Genomic DNA, 15,352 nt, shown 5'->3' on the forward strand with positions numbered 1-15,352 from the left:
TTATTATAATTTGAAGTTTGTAATTTTTCACAGTTGTTAAAACATAATATAGATTTTGTTTTATGTAAGAAACAATTCAATTTCTATTTCAATTTCCTCCCTGATTATACTAAAGAGAAACGTTCCAGTTCTCCCACAGAACTGCTGCCAATATTAATACCGTGACTAATTTAATATACTCATTTCTCTCTTTTTGTTTCCTTGAGGAATCATAATGCACTGTACAAATGCATATTCAATCCCAGCACTGCAATCGTATCCTGCATTCATATTCCGCACGTGTTAAAATGAGGCCACACGGAGGGCAGGCAGATTGATTTCAACTGGAGTGTCGCTTATGATTTCAGACTGCAGTAGTGTAGGATATGGACCCACGTTACATCATCTTTGTGCGTGTATATGTGTGTACATTTGTATTCCCCTTGGGTATCAAACTAAAGGCACATAGTGCAGGAATCTGAATATGATTTCTGAACCCATTTACCCCGACTCCACCACAATGAGCCATACGGCTACATACTGCCCAGCATACAAACACACTATGACAGTGCAGTCGTACAGTACCTGTTTACCAACTCTAGTGTGTTCCAACTCCTGTTGAATGCAGTGTTTTTATCCTGATAGCTATTTAAAGAGTGTTTACTGTTGCTTGGTTGGGTATGATCATTTTAGCTACTTCACAAGTAGTACTTAACATCATGCTAATCACACTGCCTGTCTATTACTAGAATAACTAAAGGAGATTGTAAATACAGATGTTGAATGCCATGCTCTGCCATGCTCCTATGCTTTTAATGTCTGATGGTGAAAAATAGTTTACATAGTTTAGTTGTTTAAATAAATCATGAGTGAACCTATTGCCTCAGGTTGTATTGCAGTAAACATCTATCAAAGCTGACATCAAAAAACACTAGTTTTTATACGTTTTACTCAACCACTAAATAAAATAAAGCGAATTACTGCCAGCATTGCTACTGAAACTCTTGTGAGTGTAAATTAACTAGTCCAGGGGCAGTTTGGTAACTGTAAGATGCAGAAATGTGATGCATTTGAGCTTTGCCTGGTGACATCATATTTTTGTACTTGTATCTGGCAACGGACTTTTACTGGTTCTACGTCTGCAGTTGTGTAAGTGTACTTGCTGAACCTCAAGGTTTAATCTTGGTGTGCAGCTTGTACATGTAAATGTACTCTTCATGACTCAGACAGCAGAAAAGGGGTTTTGACCATGGGTCATTCAATTCAAAGAAGATCCTGCTGTATAGTGCTGTCATTATCCAGAGAGAAATATCATATCTGATCCATTAGCGCATAAATGTATGCAGTCTACATGCAGATGTGGGCTACGACATGTTCAAATTCCAAAATAGAGATTCAATCATCTTAAATTACTGCTGCCCACAAATGCAGCTATGTTAGTAGCTTACATACCACTTAAAGGTTTGGAGTTGGTAAGATTTTATTACAATTTAAAACCAGTCTGACCCTTCAGAAATCATCATAACATGCTGATTTGGTGCTCAAGAATTATTATTTTGTTTTTTGTTATCAGTTAACAGTTGTGGTGCTTACTTTTTTTTTTTTGCTTTTCACAAAAATATTAAGTATTATTTGCAAGTCCAAAAGAACATTTATTTAAAATAGAAATCGCTTTAAACTTTTTAACGGTAGTGTATATGTCAGGTTTGGTGAATGAAGAGAGGACCCAAATGCAGGGAAGAACTTCAGCAATCTTTATTTAGATAGAAAATAAAACAAAAAGAAAACCAAAAGTACCCTGTCTGCGTGTCCACACAAAACATGACAACATGAAAGCACATGGCCAGTAATAAACACAAGCCTCGTGCTACACAGAACGCGAGAACACAAGAGCGCCTGGCCAATGAACACATAGACCAGACGCTCAACAAAAACACAATGAACACTCAACTTGTGCGCTCACAACAAGAGACTAAACATGGAGCATGAATGTCCGAACCCCGACACTGGACTAAAAGTGCCGGAATCCAAACACCGTACTCTCTTCGATCGGACGAAAGAGTGTAAGGCTCGCCCACACAAAGACAAGACGATAAGAGTGTCAGGTCACCAAACTAAGAATAAACCAGACCAAAGTGACAGAACCTTGACAGTATATGCTAGTTTGTCTTAAAAAAATGAATTCTGACTTTCTCTTTAAGGGTGTTTACACTGGAGAACCGAACTCCAAAGGGGAGGGAAATGCCTTCAAAATTTTTGCCAAGTATGTTGTTTCTATTTTGGTAAGAACCTAGAAAGAACAGAGGATATTTGAGGAGAAGTGTAACCACCATGCTTTGCCCTCAGCATTTTCTTTTCAGTCTCCTGGAATATTTTTTGCTGAGCAATTCACAGTTCACTTAAAATAAAGTTGTCAAGCTTGATAATGTGATGTGACTGACACTTTGGGTTGATGCTGCGTGCAGAAATATTCTGCGATCAGCTGTTTTTGTGTGCTGAGCATGTTACCTGTCAGCGGTGTGACCAAACTCCCACTCATGATCAGAGAGAATCCTGGAAATCCTGTTACATTTACATCTTGTGTTTTACCTACAGGCTGATTACAAGTATACTAGCTGGACAACCCAATATCTGCTTTTATATTTGACACTGCAACATCTGTTTTTTTTGTGTGTTTCTCTTTAGCTTTTCATTTTTTTTCACTCTTTCCCTTCTCACTTTCTTTCCCACATGAGTTTTATGCTAAAGTATTACAACATGCACGTTTGATGTGCATCAGAGTCACTAAACCTACAAAGCTGTTTTGGTGCTGGTTGGATATGTACCAATTACATAATGAGGCATTGCTTTATTCATTACAGTTTGGTAAGTCACTAAACTCATAACACGTCAAAGAATGACAGTCTGGGTGAACATATTGTACACATTCATACATCACTATGAACCTGTGACACATTTCACATCATGCAATGACCTTTTCTAACCGAAAACTAATAATAGACTTGCAAACAGTGATTCCAGCCTTTTTCATTTACACTTGGTGGGAAGGAATCCGCATAACTCACTGTGGTATCACGATGCCTACACAGGTTGAGGAACCTTATGAAAGGTGTCACCTGTGTGTGTGCGTTTGGATCACATCCAGTTCCTGCAAGGTGTATGTCCTTGTTAGATGATGTTTTGACTGTAGTGTGATCTCTACCGAGGCAGCAGCCTTGGTAATTTCTATGTTGTTATACAGGAATCTTGAGTTAATGTTATGATTATTTTAGTTATCCATTTTAATTTTTTTAATTTTTTTTATTGAATACTAAATAATGAACATGACCTACTTTGCTACTTGGATTATCTGATCAAACCAAATAGGCCGGCTAAATAAGCCCTCACCAGCTTTGTGTGCTATGGACCATTAAGCTTTAGCATTCCCATTTGCTATCATACAATGAGAGTAACAGCAAGCCTACATGGTTGTCATTTGAAATGTGCATGTCAATTTCTCCTAGCATGACGTTACATCAGTCATCAGTCTGAGTCAAACTTGGGCATTGTTTGCCTTTTTTTTTTTTTCTGTCTGCTTCACGCCACCTTCCCTGTCCCCCAGTACGTCGAGACCATCAGCAGCAAACAAAATGAGCTGGATAACTACATCTCTGAGAGCTACAAGAACGCCCTGTCCGAAGAGAGACGGAGGTATTGCTTCCTTGTTGACCGTCAATGTGCAGTGGCCAAAACGAGCAGCACCTACCACACCAAGGTGAGAATCCATTTCATGCTGAAGAAAATTTGGGTTGCAGAAACACTGAAATTCAGTTCATTTAAGTAAAAATTGCCTTAACAATGCATTTTAGCCCTTGTTTGCACATTTAAATGTTAAAGACAACATTAAATGGCATTTACAACACATTTAACTTCCACATTGGGACATTTTTTTAAGTGAAGCTGAATAATCAGTAAGACTAATTTGATTTTATCCATATTTGGTTGGATCATTTGTTCAGTTAAATTGATATTTGTTAATATTATCGTTTAATATTTAACGATAATGTCAACTTGTTAATGACCTCGTTTATATCAACTTGGCCTTTGTTACATTAGCATTTATGAAAATTATTACATTTGATCAAATATTCTGGAAAAATTTTACATGACAAAAGACTTTTAAGAAAGTATATATGTTCAATTTTGATTTCATGTTGTCTTTAACCTTTCAGTCATGTAATGTAAGTATTAAAGGGATAGTTCACCCCAAAAATTAACATATTGTTCTAAAGTGGTACTGTGAGTTTCTTAAAATATAGAAGATATTTTAAAGAATTTTGGTAACCAGACAGTCGATGGGCCCCCAGTATTTTTTTCATACTATGGAAGTCAATGGCTACCGTCAACTGTCTGGATATCAACAGTTTTAAAAATATCTTCTTTTGTGCTCAACAGAAGAAACTCATACAGGTTTGGAAAAACATGAGGGTGAGAAAGTGATGACATAATTTTCATTTTTGGATGAACTATCTCTTTAAAGCAGATCATATACTATAAATGAAGTATCCATTTTGCCAAGTAAATAACATACTTGGACAACTTCACATTTTGTGTTCAGTTGTTTCTGCTCCCAATTCCCATTTATTCAGTCATTCATTGCATTTCATTGCTGATCATTCCACCATGCTTGCTAGAGAATGTGCTTGAATGTATATTGGGGAAAGATTCATTTGATTGCTTATCAATCGTATTAAGATTTAATTAAGCTGGTGCAGCCCATACATAAAAGTCAAATACGTAGTGAAGGATGATTATTCTTTTAGGACATTACGTTCACACTGATCAAAAATAGAGTAGAGATTCAGAGATCTGGTGGATTCACCAGCATGCAGAAGAACACCAGTCATTCCCAAGTAAGCGAGATTCACTCCTCTACTGTGACGCCCACTCTTCAGAGATGGTGATAGACAGAGCGTTGGGAGCAACGATGGCAAGAGAAGGAAAAGGAAAAGGGAGGGCCAGTCAGAGAGTGGCCCACTTTTACAAGAACAGACTGTTCAGACGATAATCACTGTTTTCATGTGTGTAGGAAGACTCTTTCACTGCAGGCAAATGGAGAAATATTTTAGACAAAGTGGCGGTACTTCATTGGGTAAAATTGTATTGGGTCTATTCTCTCACCTTCTTTATGATCTACTTTTGTGAGAACAGGAAGAACAAAGTGATGTGAACTAAATGACCATCTGCCAGAGTTCGTCATGGTTGGATCTTAACACCGTTGCCCACGCCAGTCATGCAATAGCAGCAGTACTTGATACTTACTCACTCGTCTGCAACTGAGGGCAGAAGGAACAAAGAAAGTATAAGAGTCTCTCTCACGCTCAGATGACTAAGATATTTTACCACTGGGAAGAAAATGGAAAAGAGACCTCTTAAACATGCAATAAGATTTGTATGCTTGGAAGGATTTATATATTTCTTGGGAACTAATGGGTAGTTAGTAGTGGTCTCTGAATTGCATCTGTGTGAAAAGGCAGCGAGATTTACCAGGGTCAGTCCCTTTGGAGCAACTTGGGATCAAGTGCCTAACTCTTTGAGGCATTTGAACTTTATCAGCATGTCAGTTAGTAGCCTTGAGCTTTATAGCCAATACGTCAAAAGGAGATGTTTTGCAGAATAATTTACTCTTTTTGTGCTTTATTGGCCTTACAATACCTTTTTATGAAGAAGAGGCTAATGTTAAATGGTTATTCGCATACTGTGCGTTCAAAACTCTCAAATCTTATTCACTCTCCCACATTCTCAAACTTGTTTTGTGCTGTGAACCAGTAGCATTTAGCAGCATTGATTAACCCGCCACAGCATGTCTCTAAGTGTCATTTTTGAATGTAAATGAATGAAATTTGATAACTACTGTATGACAGAGCAAGACTTTTAGGGAATAATAGTTCAGGATTTTAATATCAGTTTGCATTTGTGTTCCACTAAAGAAAGTAATACAGGTTTGGAATGACATGTGAGTAAATTATGATCAAACTTTCATTTTAAGGTGAACTAGCCCTTTAAATCCATTTGAAAACCATGTTGCTTCAATTTGGCAATAGTTTAATGACCTTACTGAATGTCATGTCGACTCTTGACACTTTTCAGCATTTAAAATAATGAAGAATTGGAAATTGCGCTCGTCTTTTCTTCCCTATTGTGAAGTATATCCGAGTGAAATGTAGGACGGGACTTGATTTGGGGAATTGATTGGATTATTGGAGTTTACTAACTGCTGCGATTACATGTGAGATCTCATCACATGAAATTATGTTGTTGCAAAGAGAAGGGGAGTTCATATTTTTGATTAAAGATTATGAAGGCACATGAATTTTTAAAATGATGTGCATGGATAAATTGACTTTTAAGTTCTGCCAATTGTGTTCAATGCGGTGAAAACAGCGCTAGCGTTTTTGCTTTCATGGACCCAATGAGGTCGTGACAGAGTCTGCAGGTGCCGGACAGGCAGGCGGGTGATAATTGCTTTGGGTGGGGTGGTATGAGGTCGTGACTTAGAAAAGGACCATGGGGGCTCAGTAGATGCGGTACTGACCTGTGCTGGCCAAATAGAGATATTATAAGAACAGAGTGATTTCCATTACACGAGAGTAGATGTTAAACTTCATGCTGATTTGTACTCGGCTTTCGCCAAGATAAGCAACACTAAGACGCAGCTTTACAGTAAACTATGCTTCACCCATTTACGCTTCTTTCCATATGGTGGAGTGAAGGAGAATAAAAACAAAGATTAGATTAGAAAGGTTTTGACATGTTAAGTGAAGTTCCTAAATGTAATTTCAGGATGAGTGAACCCATTTAATCTTTCAATTAACTGCCGGACAAGCAGTCGCTCGCCTTGCATCGGCTGTTTTGGCATCCCTCCACCTCCCCAGCTCCACCAACATAATTTAGGCATTTTGCTATTGTTGAAGCTGCTTCCTCGAGCCCCTTCACTCAAAGGCAAATAAGTTTAACCTTAATAGAAAATTTTCACCCAAGTAGAATGTGTAGGACATTTATCACACTTATGTTAAAGCAGGGGTGCCCTGTTCCTGCCTCCTGGAGACCTGCAGAGATTAGATTCAACCCTAATCCAACACTATAATAATCAAGTTCTTAAGGAGCTGGTTCAGTTGTGTTAGATCAGGGTTGGAGCTGAACTTTGCAGGAAGGTAGATCTTCAGGAACGGGATTGGGCACCCCTGTGTAAAAAAAAAAAAAAAAAAAAAAAAAAAAAAGAATTATGTTCCAAACACATATTCTATTGTTTCCTATAGTCTATAGAAAATAAGAATTTAACCTTTTTTGTGCAGTTCTCAAATCTGATTCACACACACAAACCAAATGATACCTTTTTTATATCTTTATTTGAATGTGAATCCAAATCAGATTTCAGAGCTTCTGTGGAGGGCAAGATTATCATTGAATACAGATATGTTTAGTGTTGTGTTTAGCATATGACATACAATGGTTGATTATAACCATATCGTAGTCGTCATCTGTCAGACACTTTAAAGATTCTTCATAAATTGTCCTCTACCGGTTTGGGACAACATGATCGTTTCAATATAGTATCAACCTATATGAAGGTAGGTTGTTTTATATTTGATTTAGGCGTCTTGAGCAGAGCAATCGTTCAAAGAAAAGTATACACAATTGAAAAAAATATATTATAATATATTATATCCCTATATGGAATAATCCTGATATCACACTAAACAAAAATATGATTAATTTTATCCAATGGGAAAACAAAGGAATTAAACATTTAGAGCATTTAATCCATAACTGTAACTTTTTACCATTCCAAACAATCACCTCACAGTATGGGATAAGTAATAACAGATATTTAGAATATCAACAACTCAAAGCAGTAATAAGTAAAAAATTCCCTCTTAAGCAAATAAACCTGGAACTCCCACCAAGTGTTTCAGAATTCAGGAGCCTTGGTACTCCAAAGCTACTATCGAAAATATATAGAGTCATCTCCAAAATAGATGATACAATCTCATTACCAATTGCAAAATGGGAGTCGGATCTATCACTGAATCCCACCAATCAGTTTTGGTCAGAAATAATATTAAACAACTTTAATATGACTGACAGCTTGAATCTACGACTCATACAATACAAAATCCTCCATAGAACTTATTATACAGGACAAAGGATGTTTAAGATGGGTTTTAATCAATCAAATATTTGCACGCAGTGCACAAGTAATACAGCAGACGATTACATGCATGCCTGGTGGCTTTGTACACCAGTCCAAAGATTCTGGACTAAGGTTTGTGAGGACTTATCAATATGGCTTAAGTGTAATATACCTACTTGCCCAAAACTATGCATATTAGGGGATTTAAATGATATCAATGTGGAGATCGACAAAGCACACATGGTCCTCACCACATTATCTGTTGCAAAGAAAACTATTTATTTGAATTGGAAAACTAAAAATAATCTTAGCATTAACCAGTATAGAAATCTCCTGTCGGATCATATCAGTTTGGAGTCCATGCTTGCTTTTAACAATCTTCGATCGGCTGACTTCGATTCTCTCTGGGCCCCGCTGATTAATTATGTCACTTAGTAGGAGGGAAGGGATATGTGTTCTGCCCTGCTGGGGGATACGGGGATCTGCGGTACGATACCACTCCGACATGCGGTACGGTACCAGTCCGACATCCAACATCCAACTTAAGCCAGCTCACAATCAGTGGGCCAGTCTGGTATCCAAAAACCAGCCCAAGTCAGCCCACAGTTTGTGGAACTGTTAGAAAGCCTGCTGTCAGCCCAAGCCAGATCACAGTCTGTGGACCAGTCTGGCATCCAACAACCAGCCCAAGTCAGCTCACATTCTGTGGACCAGTCTGGTATCCAGCAATCAGCCCAGTCCTGCTCACAATCTGTGGACCGGCTGGGCATCTAACAACCAGCCCAAGTCAGCACACAACCTGTGGACCTATCTGGCATTCAACAACTAGCCCAAACCAGCTCACAGTCTGTGGATCAGTCGGGATCAGTCGGGCATTTAACAACCAGGCTAAGCCAGCTCACAATCTTTGGACTAGTCTGGCATCCAACAACTAGCCCAAGTTAGCTCATAATCTGTGGACTACTCCGACATCCAACAACCAACCCAAGCCGGCTCACAATCTGTGGACCAGTCGGGCATCCAACAACCAACCTAAGTCAGCTCACGGTCTGTGGACCAGTCTTGCATTCAACAAACAGCCCATGACAGCTCACAATCGGTAGACCAGTCTGGCATGTAACAACCAGCCCAAGTTAGCTCACAGTATGTGGATTAGTCTGGCATCCAATAACCATCTCAAGCCAGTTCACAGTCTGTGGACCAGTCTGGCATTCAACAACCAGCCCAAGTCAGCTCATAACCTGTAGACCAGTCTGGTATACAATAACCAGCCCAAGTCAGCTCATAGTCTGTGGACCAGTCTAGCATCCAACAACCAGTCCAAATCAGCTCACAATTTGTGGACCAGCCCGGCATCCAACAGCCAGCCAAAGTCAGCTCACAGCTTGCGGACCAGTCTGGCACCTAAACAACCAGCCCAAGTCAGCTCGCCATCTGTGGACCAGTCTGGCATTTAACAACCAGCCCAAGTCAGCTCGCCATCTGTGGACCAGTCTGGCATTCAACAACCAGCTTAAGCCAGCTCACAGTATGTGGATCAGTCTGGCATCCAACAACCAGCCTAAGCCAGCTCACAATCTGTGGACTAGTTCGGCATCTAACAACTAGTCCAAGCTAGCTCAAAATCTGCGGACCAGCCTGGCATCCAACAACCAGCCAAGACGAGCTCACAATCTGTGGACCAGTGTGGCATATAACAACTAGCCCAAGTCAGCTTACGGTCTGTGGTCCAGTATGGCATTCAACAACCAGCCCAAGTCTGTTCACAATTTGTGGACTGGTATGGCATTCAACAACCAGCCCAAGGCAGCTTACGGTCTGTGGACCAATCTGGCATTTAACAACCATCATATACCAGCTTACAATCGGCAGACCAGTCTAGTATCCAATAACCAGCCCAAGTCAGCTCATAATCTGCGGTCCAGTCCGGCATCCAAAAACTAGCCCAAGCCAGCTTACAAACTGTGGACCAGTCTGGCATTCAACAACCAGCTTAAGCCAGCTCACAGTTTGTGGACTAGATCTCAGTGGTCTGCGTGTAGCACAAACTGGCTACTAGTCTGTGGACCATCCTAGTGGCCTGCAGTCAGCATAAACCAGCTCTCAGTCTGTGTCCCAGCCCAGCAGTTTGCAATCAGCACATTCCCGTTACCAGTCCGTAGACCAGCTCAGTGGCCTGCAGTCAGCATAAACCAGCTCTCAGTCTGTGTCCCAGCCCAGCAGTTTGCAATCAGCACATTCCCGTTACCAGTCTGTAGACCAGCTCAGTGGCCTGCACTCAGCACAAACTCGTTATCAGTTACCAGTCTAAAGTTTTAAAACAAAAATAAAAAATTAAAAAATTAAAAAATAAAGTTGCTCTCCGAAGAGGGGGGGAAAAAAATAAATAAATAATATATTAGTATTTAAGTAGTTATTTGTGTCCAAAACTGTTAAATGTACATGCACATGAAGGCCCAAACTAGTACAACTATTTGTGAGTATCAAACCAAAATTTATACTGATTTGGAACGACATAAGGGTTAGTAAATAACAACAATTTTGATTTTGGGGTGAACTATCCCTGAACTATAAAAATGTCACAACACATGTGGGTCTTCAGAGTTTTAAACAAGCATCCATGCACTGCTCAAGCAGATGATCTGAATTACAGAAAAGAGTCCAAAGATAAAATCGCACTTCCTGTGCTCTACATTCGGAGGTCTCTAGGCGATCCTCATCTCTCTCTTTTACAGCTACTGGTCGTAACACTCAGCCAGGGCCAGGCTCACTGCCTGTGCACAGGGCAGAGTAATGAGGCTATTTCAGGCTTCAACCTACAGAGAAGGGAGGTTATCAGGATAGAGAGGGATGTCTCAGAGCTTCAGAGGAACGGTAGGTGAGGAGGGAGGGATCACTTTATCACACTTTATCGCATTCCCTCTATCAGTCCATCAGTTGAAGAGCTCACCCCTGAAACCTCAGCTGTGCAGGATCTGAAGTTTATTTTCACATAAAGAGTCTGCATTGGTCTATTCATGATTTACCCACATGGGTTTTCTAAATTGTTCTCTTGCAGGTATGTAAAGTTTGTCACTCATGCTGGGTGCTAACACTTGTTGTGGTGTGGATTGTTTATTTTAGGGCAGAGACTTGCTAACGCATAAGATCCCATTGTGGCAACAAGCATGTGCCGACCCAAATAAACTCCCGGAGCGGGCGATGCTTCTGGCTCAGCAGATGGGCTCAGGAGCGGTGGGGACGCTGGGACACCACACCTCTAAATCTAACCTGACCATCTCAGACCCCATCCCTGGGGCCAAGCCACTTCCTGTGCCACCTGAGCTTGCAGCTCTCATGGGGAGCCAACAGACGGTGTGTTTGAAACCCTGTTTGACCTGAATAAAACAATGAGAGCCACAAAATGATACAATGTCTCAAGTGCAGCTAGAAAATTTGTAAATGGTTGCATTAATGATGTGTATAATTAAGTCCTGAGGGTGTTTGGGGGTGTGAGAACCACTCACGGCCAAATGAAAGAGAGAGATGGATATAAAGTCATTAAAATGCTGTTTGATAATGATCACAATACTGTGGAAAGAATAATCAGAAACCTGAGGGCACGTACAACTCTTCAGTTTACAGTTTATTATCACAGAGGCACAGCTGGAGTTACTGTATAGTGGAAGTAAAGTCTTAAGTTTTACACATGAAAACTATGTGTCTTAATTGTTCCTAAAAAATCCTCTTGCAGAGGATGATGGGAGCAGAATGTGTACCCATAATGAATGGATCAGGGGTCCATGGAGGAGAAGATTACCAACGCTGGATGGAGACCAGAGCCGCACACGAGAGACCGTCTGCGCAGTCTCACAGACACGGTGTAGAGACCTTCTCCAATACCCTGCCTGTCCGCAAGGTTGCTCCTGCAAAGCCCAAGAACACTCTGGGTAAGTTAAGGATGCAACAAGCGAAACATCTCCCATTGCATCTAACTCTCTGATCACGACATATGGAAGTTTTCAGTGCTGTTTATTCAATACCCAGCTATATAACTTCATTTCGAACTGGCATCTGCGCTTTACAGCTGTGTCAGGGTCTGTGCACCTGTGCGTTTCTCTCTCCTTGAGAATTATTCCTCTAGTGAGTGGACAATAACAGGGCAAACACTGCTGAAAATGAAAACGGGGCAGAGGAGCTGGGAATAGAGAGGACAGCTTTAAAAATGAATAGAAAATAGGTGAAGGTTATAGCTTCTCATTTGAAGGAAGTATTTTTAAGAAGCAGCAGAAACGAGCCCTCTTAATGAGTGTTGTACACGACCTTTACGTGCAATTTTGGTACTTTATTTTACAGTCCTGTTCCCCATGTACATACTATGTACTTACTATAGTTTTTACAATAACTGGGTAATAACTAGGTACTAACCCTGAACCTACCCCTAAACCTAACCTTAACTCATGTAGTTACCTTGGCTTATATTAACCAGTACTTTCTTGGGTAAGTACACTGCAAGACAAGTACACGTACTGTCAGATAAAGTGCAACCAAATTTTAAATATATTCCTAAACCTACTGAGCTGCCTTGTTGTTAACTGCCTACTTAGGCAGGATACTAACTGAAACTAAATCTCGGAAGTGACCGATTTGAGAGGAGAGACTCAAATAGTGCCTCTCACATGCAGCAAACAAGCATTTGACTGAACTGATTCCAATAGTTTGATGTTAGTATGTTAACAACACAAATATTTTAAACACAAAAACAATTTATTCTATAAAATATACATGCATCTATACACTGACATTTCTCTTGCATAATCAATTCTGAAAAATTGCTCAGCATGAATTTCTAATCTCTGACCCCAGCAGAGACACAGACCCTGCCCAGGTCAAGCTCGATGGCAGCTGGGCTGGAGAGAAATGGCCGGACACGCGTTCAGGCCCTCTTCTCCCATGCCGCCGGGGACAACAGCACTCTCCTCAGCTTTATGGAAGGAGACATCATCACACTGTTGGTGCCTGAAGCCCGAGATGGCTGGCACTACGGTGAAAACGAGAAGAACAGAATGTAAGCATCTTATGCTTAACATCACAATAAAATTTGCTCATGCATAGGATGACTTTAGAGAAAAAGATTTTTGATGATGAAAGTGTTTTAAAGCAAATTGATGAACCCGAAAATCTGCTTCAAATGCCATGTTGTATGTGTCTTATCAGGAGAGGCTGGTTCCCGTTCTCTTACACTCGTGTAATTCCCGAACCAGACAGCAACAAACTCCACGTCAGGTGAGTCTTACAAAAGCCTTTTCAATGTCTAAATGCCGTTCAATATTGTGCTGGCTCAACCTATGAATGAAGTGCAATTAGAGAACTATGACCATCATAAACTGAATAACACCATAAAACATGCAATTTAGACAAGTTTGATGCCTGTGCATAAAGATGTTAATGTTGACATGACAAATCAAAATGAACCTTGTTTACTTTATTCAGGCACATTCATAATATTATTGCGTTTGATGATCTGTGCATGTTATTCCCTAGAAAAGAAATGCCGTCCTTTAAATGTAATGTCTAGCTCAGTCTCACTTTCCTTTTCACTGATGTCACTTGGATAATGTTATCCAATATCATAATGTTTAGACATTATTTGACCAAATGTGAATTCAGTTTGGCTCCATTCTAGTATGCAACATCCAATCAATTCCTAATGGATAAAATAAACTACATTTCTCAATTCAATATCCAAAAATGTCACATTATAGACATATATATGAGCTGCAGATGGCAAATCACATTGACTTGAATGGTGTGTATATATGTATGTGTTTGTAGTTTGCAGCATAACAGGAGCAGCAGCACAGGAAATCTTCTGGAGAGAGAAATGGCGTTGCCAACACCTGATTACGGCATGCCCGCACGCTTCCTCGCCCAGCAGCAGAGCACACCACACAGCCGACAGAGACCGTACAGCATGGCTGTGCCAGGATTCTCACAAGTAAGCTATGCACACACACACACACACACACACACACACACACCCTGTCTGTTCTCATTCTTACATCCAGTACACACAGATTAAACTTGACAGATGTATGCAGATATTAGTATAGCATTCTATAAAAATAGTACCGTTGTATTAATCACCTTTCGTAGACATTTATCAGACATGCTGAAATATAGCGGTGCGACAGTTCGATTAGAGCAGCCCAATCTCCAGCTAACCGCATAGAGGACGTTCCAGGACATTACCCTGAACCCTGAAGGAAGCTGGCATGTTGCATGTAAGAACAAACAAAATCTAGGGTTTGGCATTTAAAACCCAACATTTATTTTTGAGAAATGTTTGCATGAAAAGTCTGTTTTTGTACTAAACTTTACTGAAATATATCCACTTGCAATGGCATTATAGACTTATATGAATAAGCATACTTCTGGGGTAACATCAAAATGCATCACAATCTCATACACCAGAGGTATGGTGGAACGCTTTTTGTCACAGTTTCAGAAGTAGGGCTTTGTTATGTAATATTTCCATATATAATATATCCATATATGTAACAAAGCCAGCAAAGTGTACATATCCACACATGCAACAAAGCCAGCAAGAAACCCCAGGGTCCCCTCCTTAGTGCATTCAATATTGCCCTGCTTGTGTTCCTCTGGACTGGAGACACTGCTCAATTGTCTCTTCCCATTGCTTCTGTTCAGGATGCACCCAATGACCTCCTTTTTTATTCCCTGTTACAATAGCAAAGCTTTAGCTACAGTATCATCAATACTGCAGTTCATAAGTGTTCTGTGTTCTTCTACTGCCATCTACTGGAGATGTGAGGAAAAGTAAATAACTTAAAGATATTCTCTCTTCCTTCACAGCAAGGGCTGGAGGAGTACGAGTCTCGTTTCCAAACAAGGTAAGACCAAGTTTTCACTTACTCATTAGGCCTCTGAACAGTGACACAATATCAACAAAATGCATTTTAGTTTGTCTATAAGTTCTTTTTTTTGTTTCCTATATTATTTGAATTATTTCTCTCTGTTTTTGTTTGAATTAAAAATGTTACATACATATTCTAAATCCGTGGCGATTATGGCAAGCAAAAAAGTCTTGTTTGCTTGACCTGCAGCCGGAGCAGACGAACATAGCTGACGTTTCTGAAGGTCTAGCCCAAACATAAGGTGGGCGGGTGACCAAACGGCACCTAAACCCATGTTGAACAA

At 40.1% G+C, this 15,352-nt stretch overlaps 1 protein-coding gene across 9 annotated transcripts in view; it reads left to right on the forward strand.

Annotated features, from left to right (window-relative positions):
• Positions 1–15,352, forward strand: part of baiap2b (BAR/IMD domain containing adaptor protein 2b) — a 56,760-nt gene that overhangs the window by 33,761 nt on the left and 7,647 nt on the right. For 6 of the 9 annotated variants that reach the window (XM_056233715.1, XM_056233716.1, XM_056233717.1 and 3 more), the window contains 7 exons: positions 3,581–3,733; positions 11,276–11,506; positions 11,886–12,081; positions 12,998–13,199; positions 13,349–13,417; positions 13,967–14,129; positions 15,008–15,045. In XM_056233715.1, the coding sequence (XP_056089690.1) occupies positions 3,581–3,733; positions 11,276–11,506; positions 11,886–12,081; positions 12,998–13,199; positions 13,349–13,417; positions 13,967–14,129; positions 15,008–15,045 (1,052 nt within the window). Of the gene's footprint in view, positions 1–3,580; positions 3,734–11,275; positions 11,507–11,885; positions 12,082–12,997; positions 13,200–13,348; positions 13,418–13,966; positions 14,130–15,007; positions 15,046–15,258; positions 15,311–15,352 lie in introns of all 9 variants that reach the window. The other 3 variants (XM_056233723.1, XM_056233722.1, XM_056233724.1) reach the window with 2 other exon arrangements.

This window comes from Rhinichthys klamathensis, unplaced genomic scaffold, assembly GCF_029890125.1.
Source record: "Rhinichthys klamathensis goyatoka isolate OS25496 unplaced genomic scaffold, OSU_Roscu_1.1 h1tg000376l_1, whole genome shotgun sequence".
NCBI classification, from domain to species: domain Eukaryota; kingdom Metazoa; phylum Chordata; class Actinopteri; order Cypriniformes; family Leuciscidae; genus Rhinichthys; species Rhinichthys klamathensis.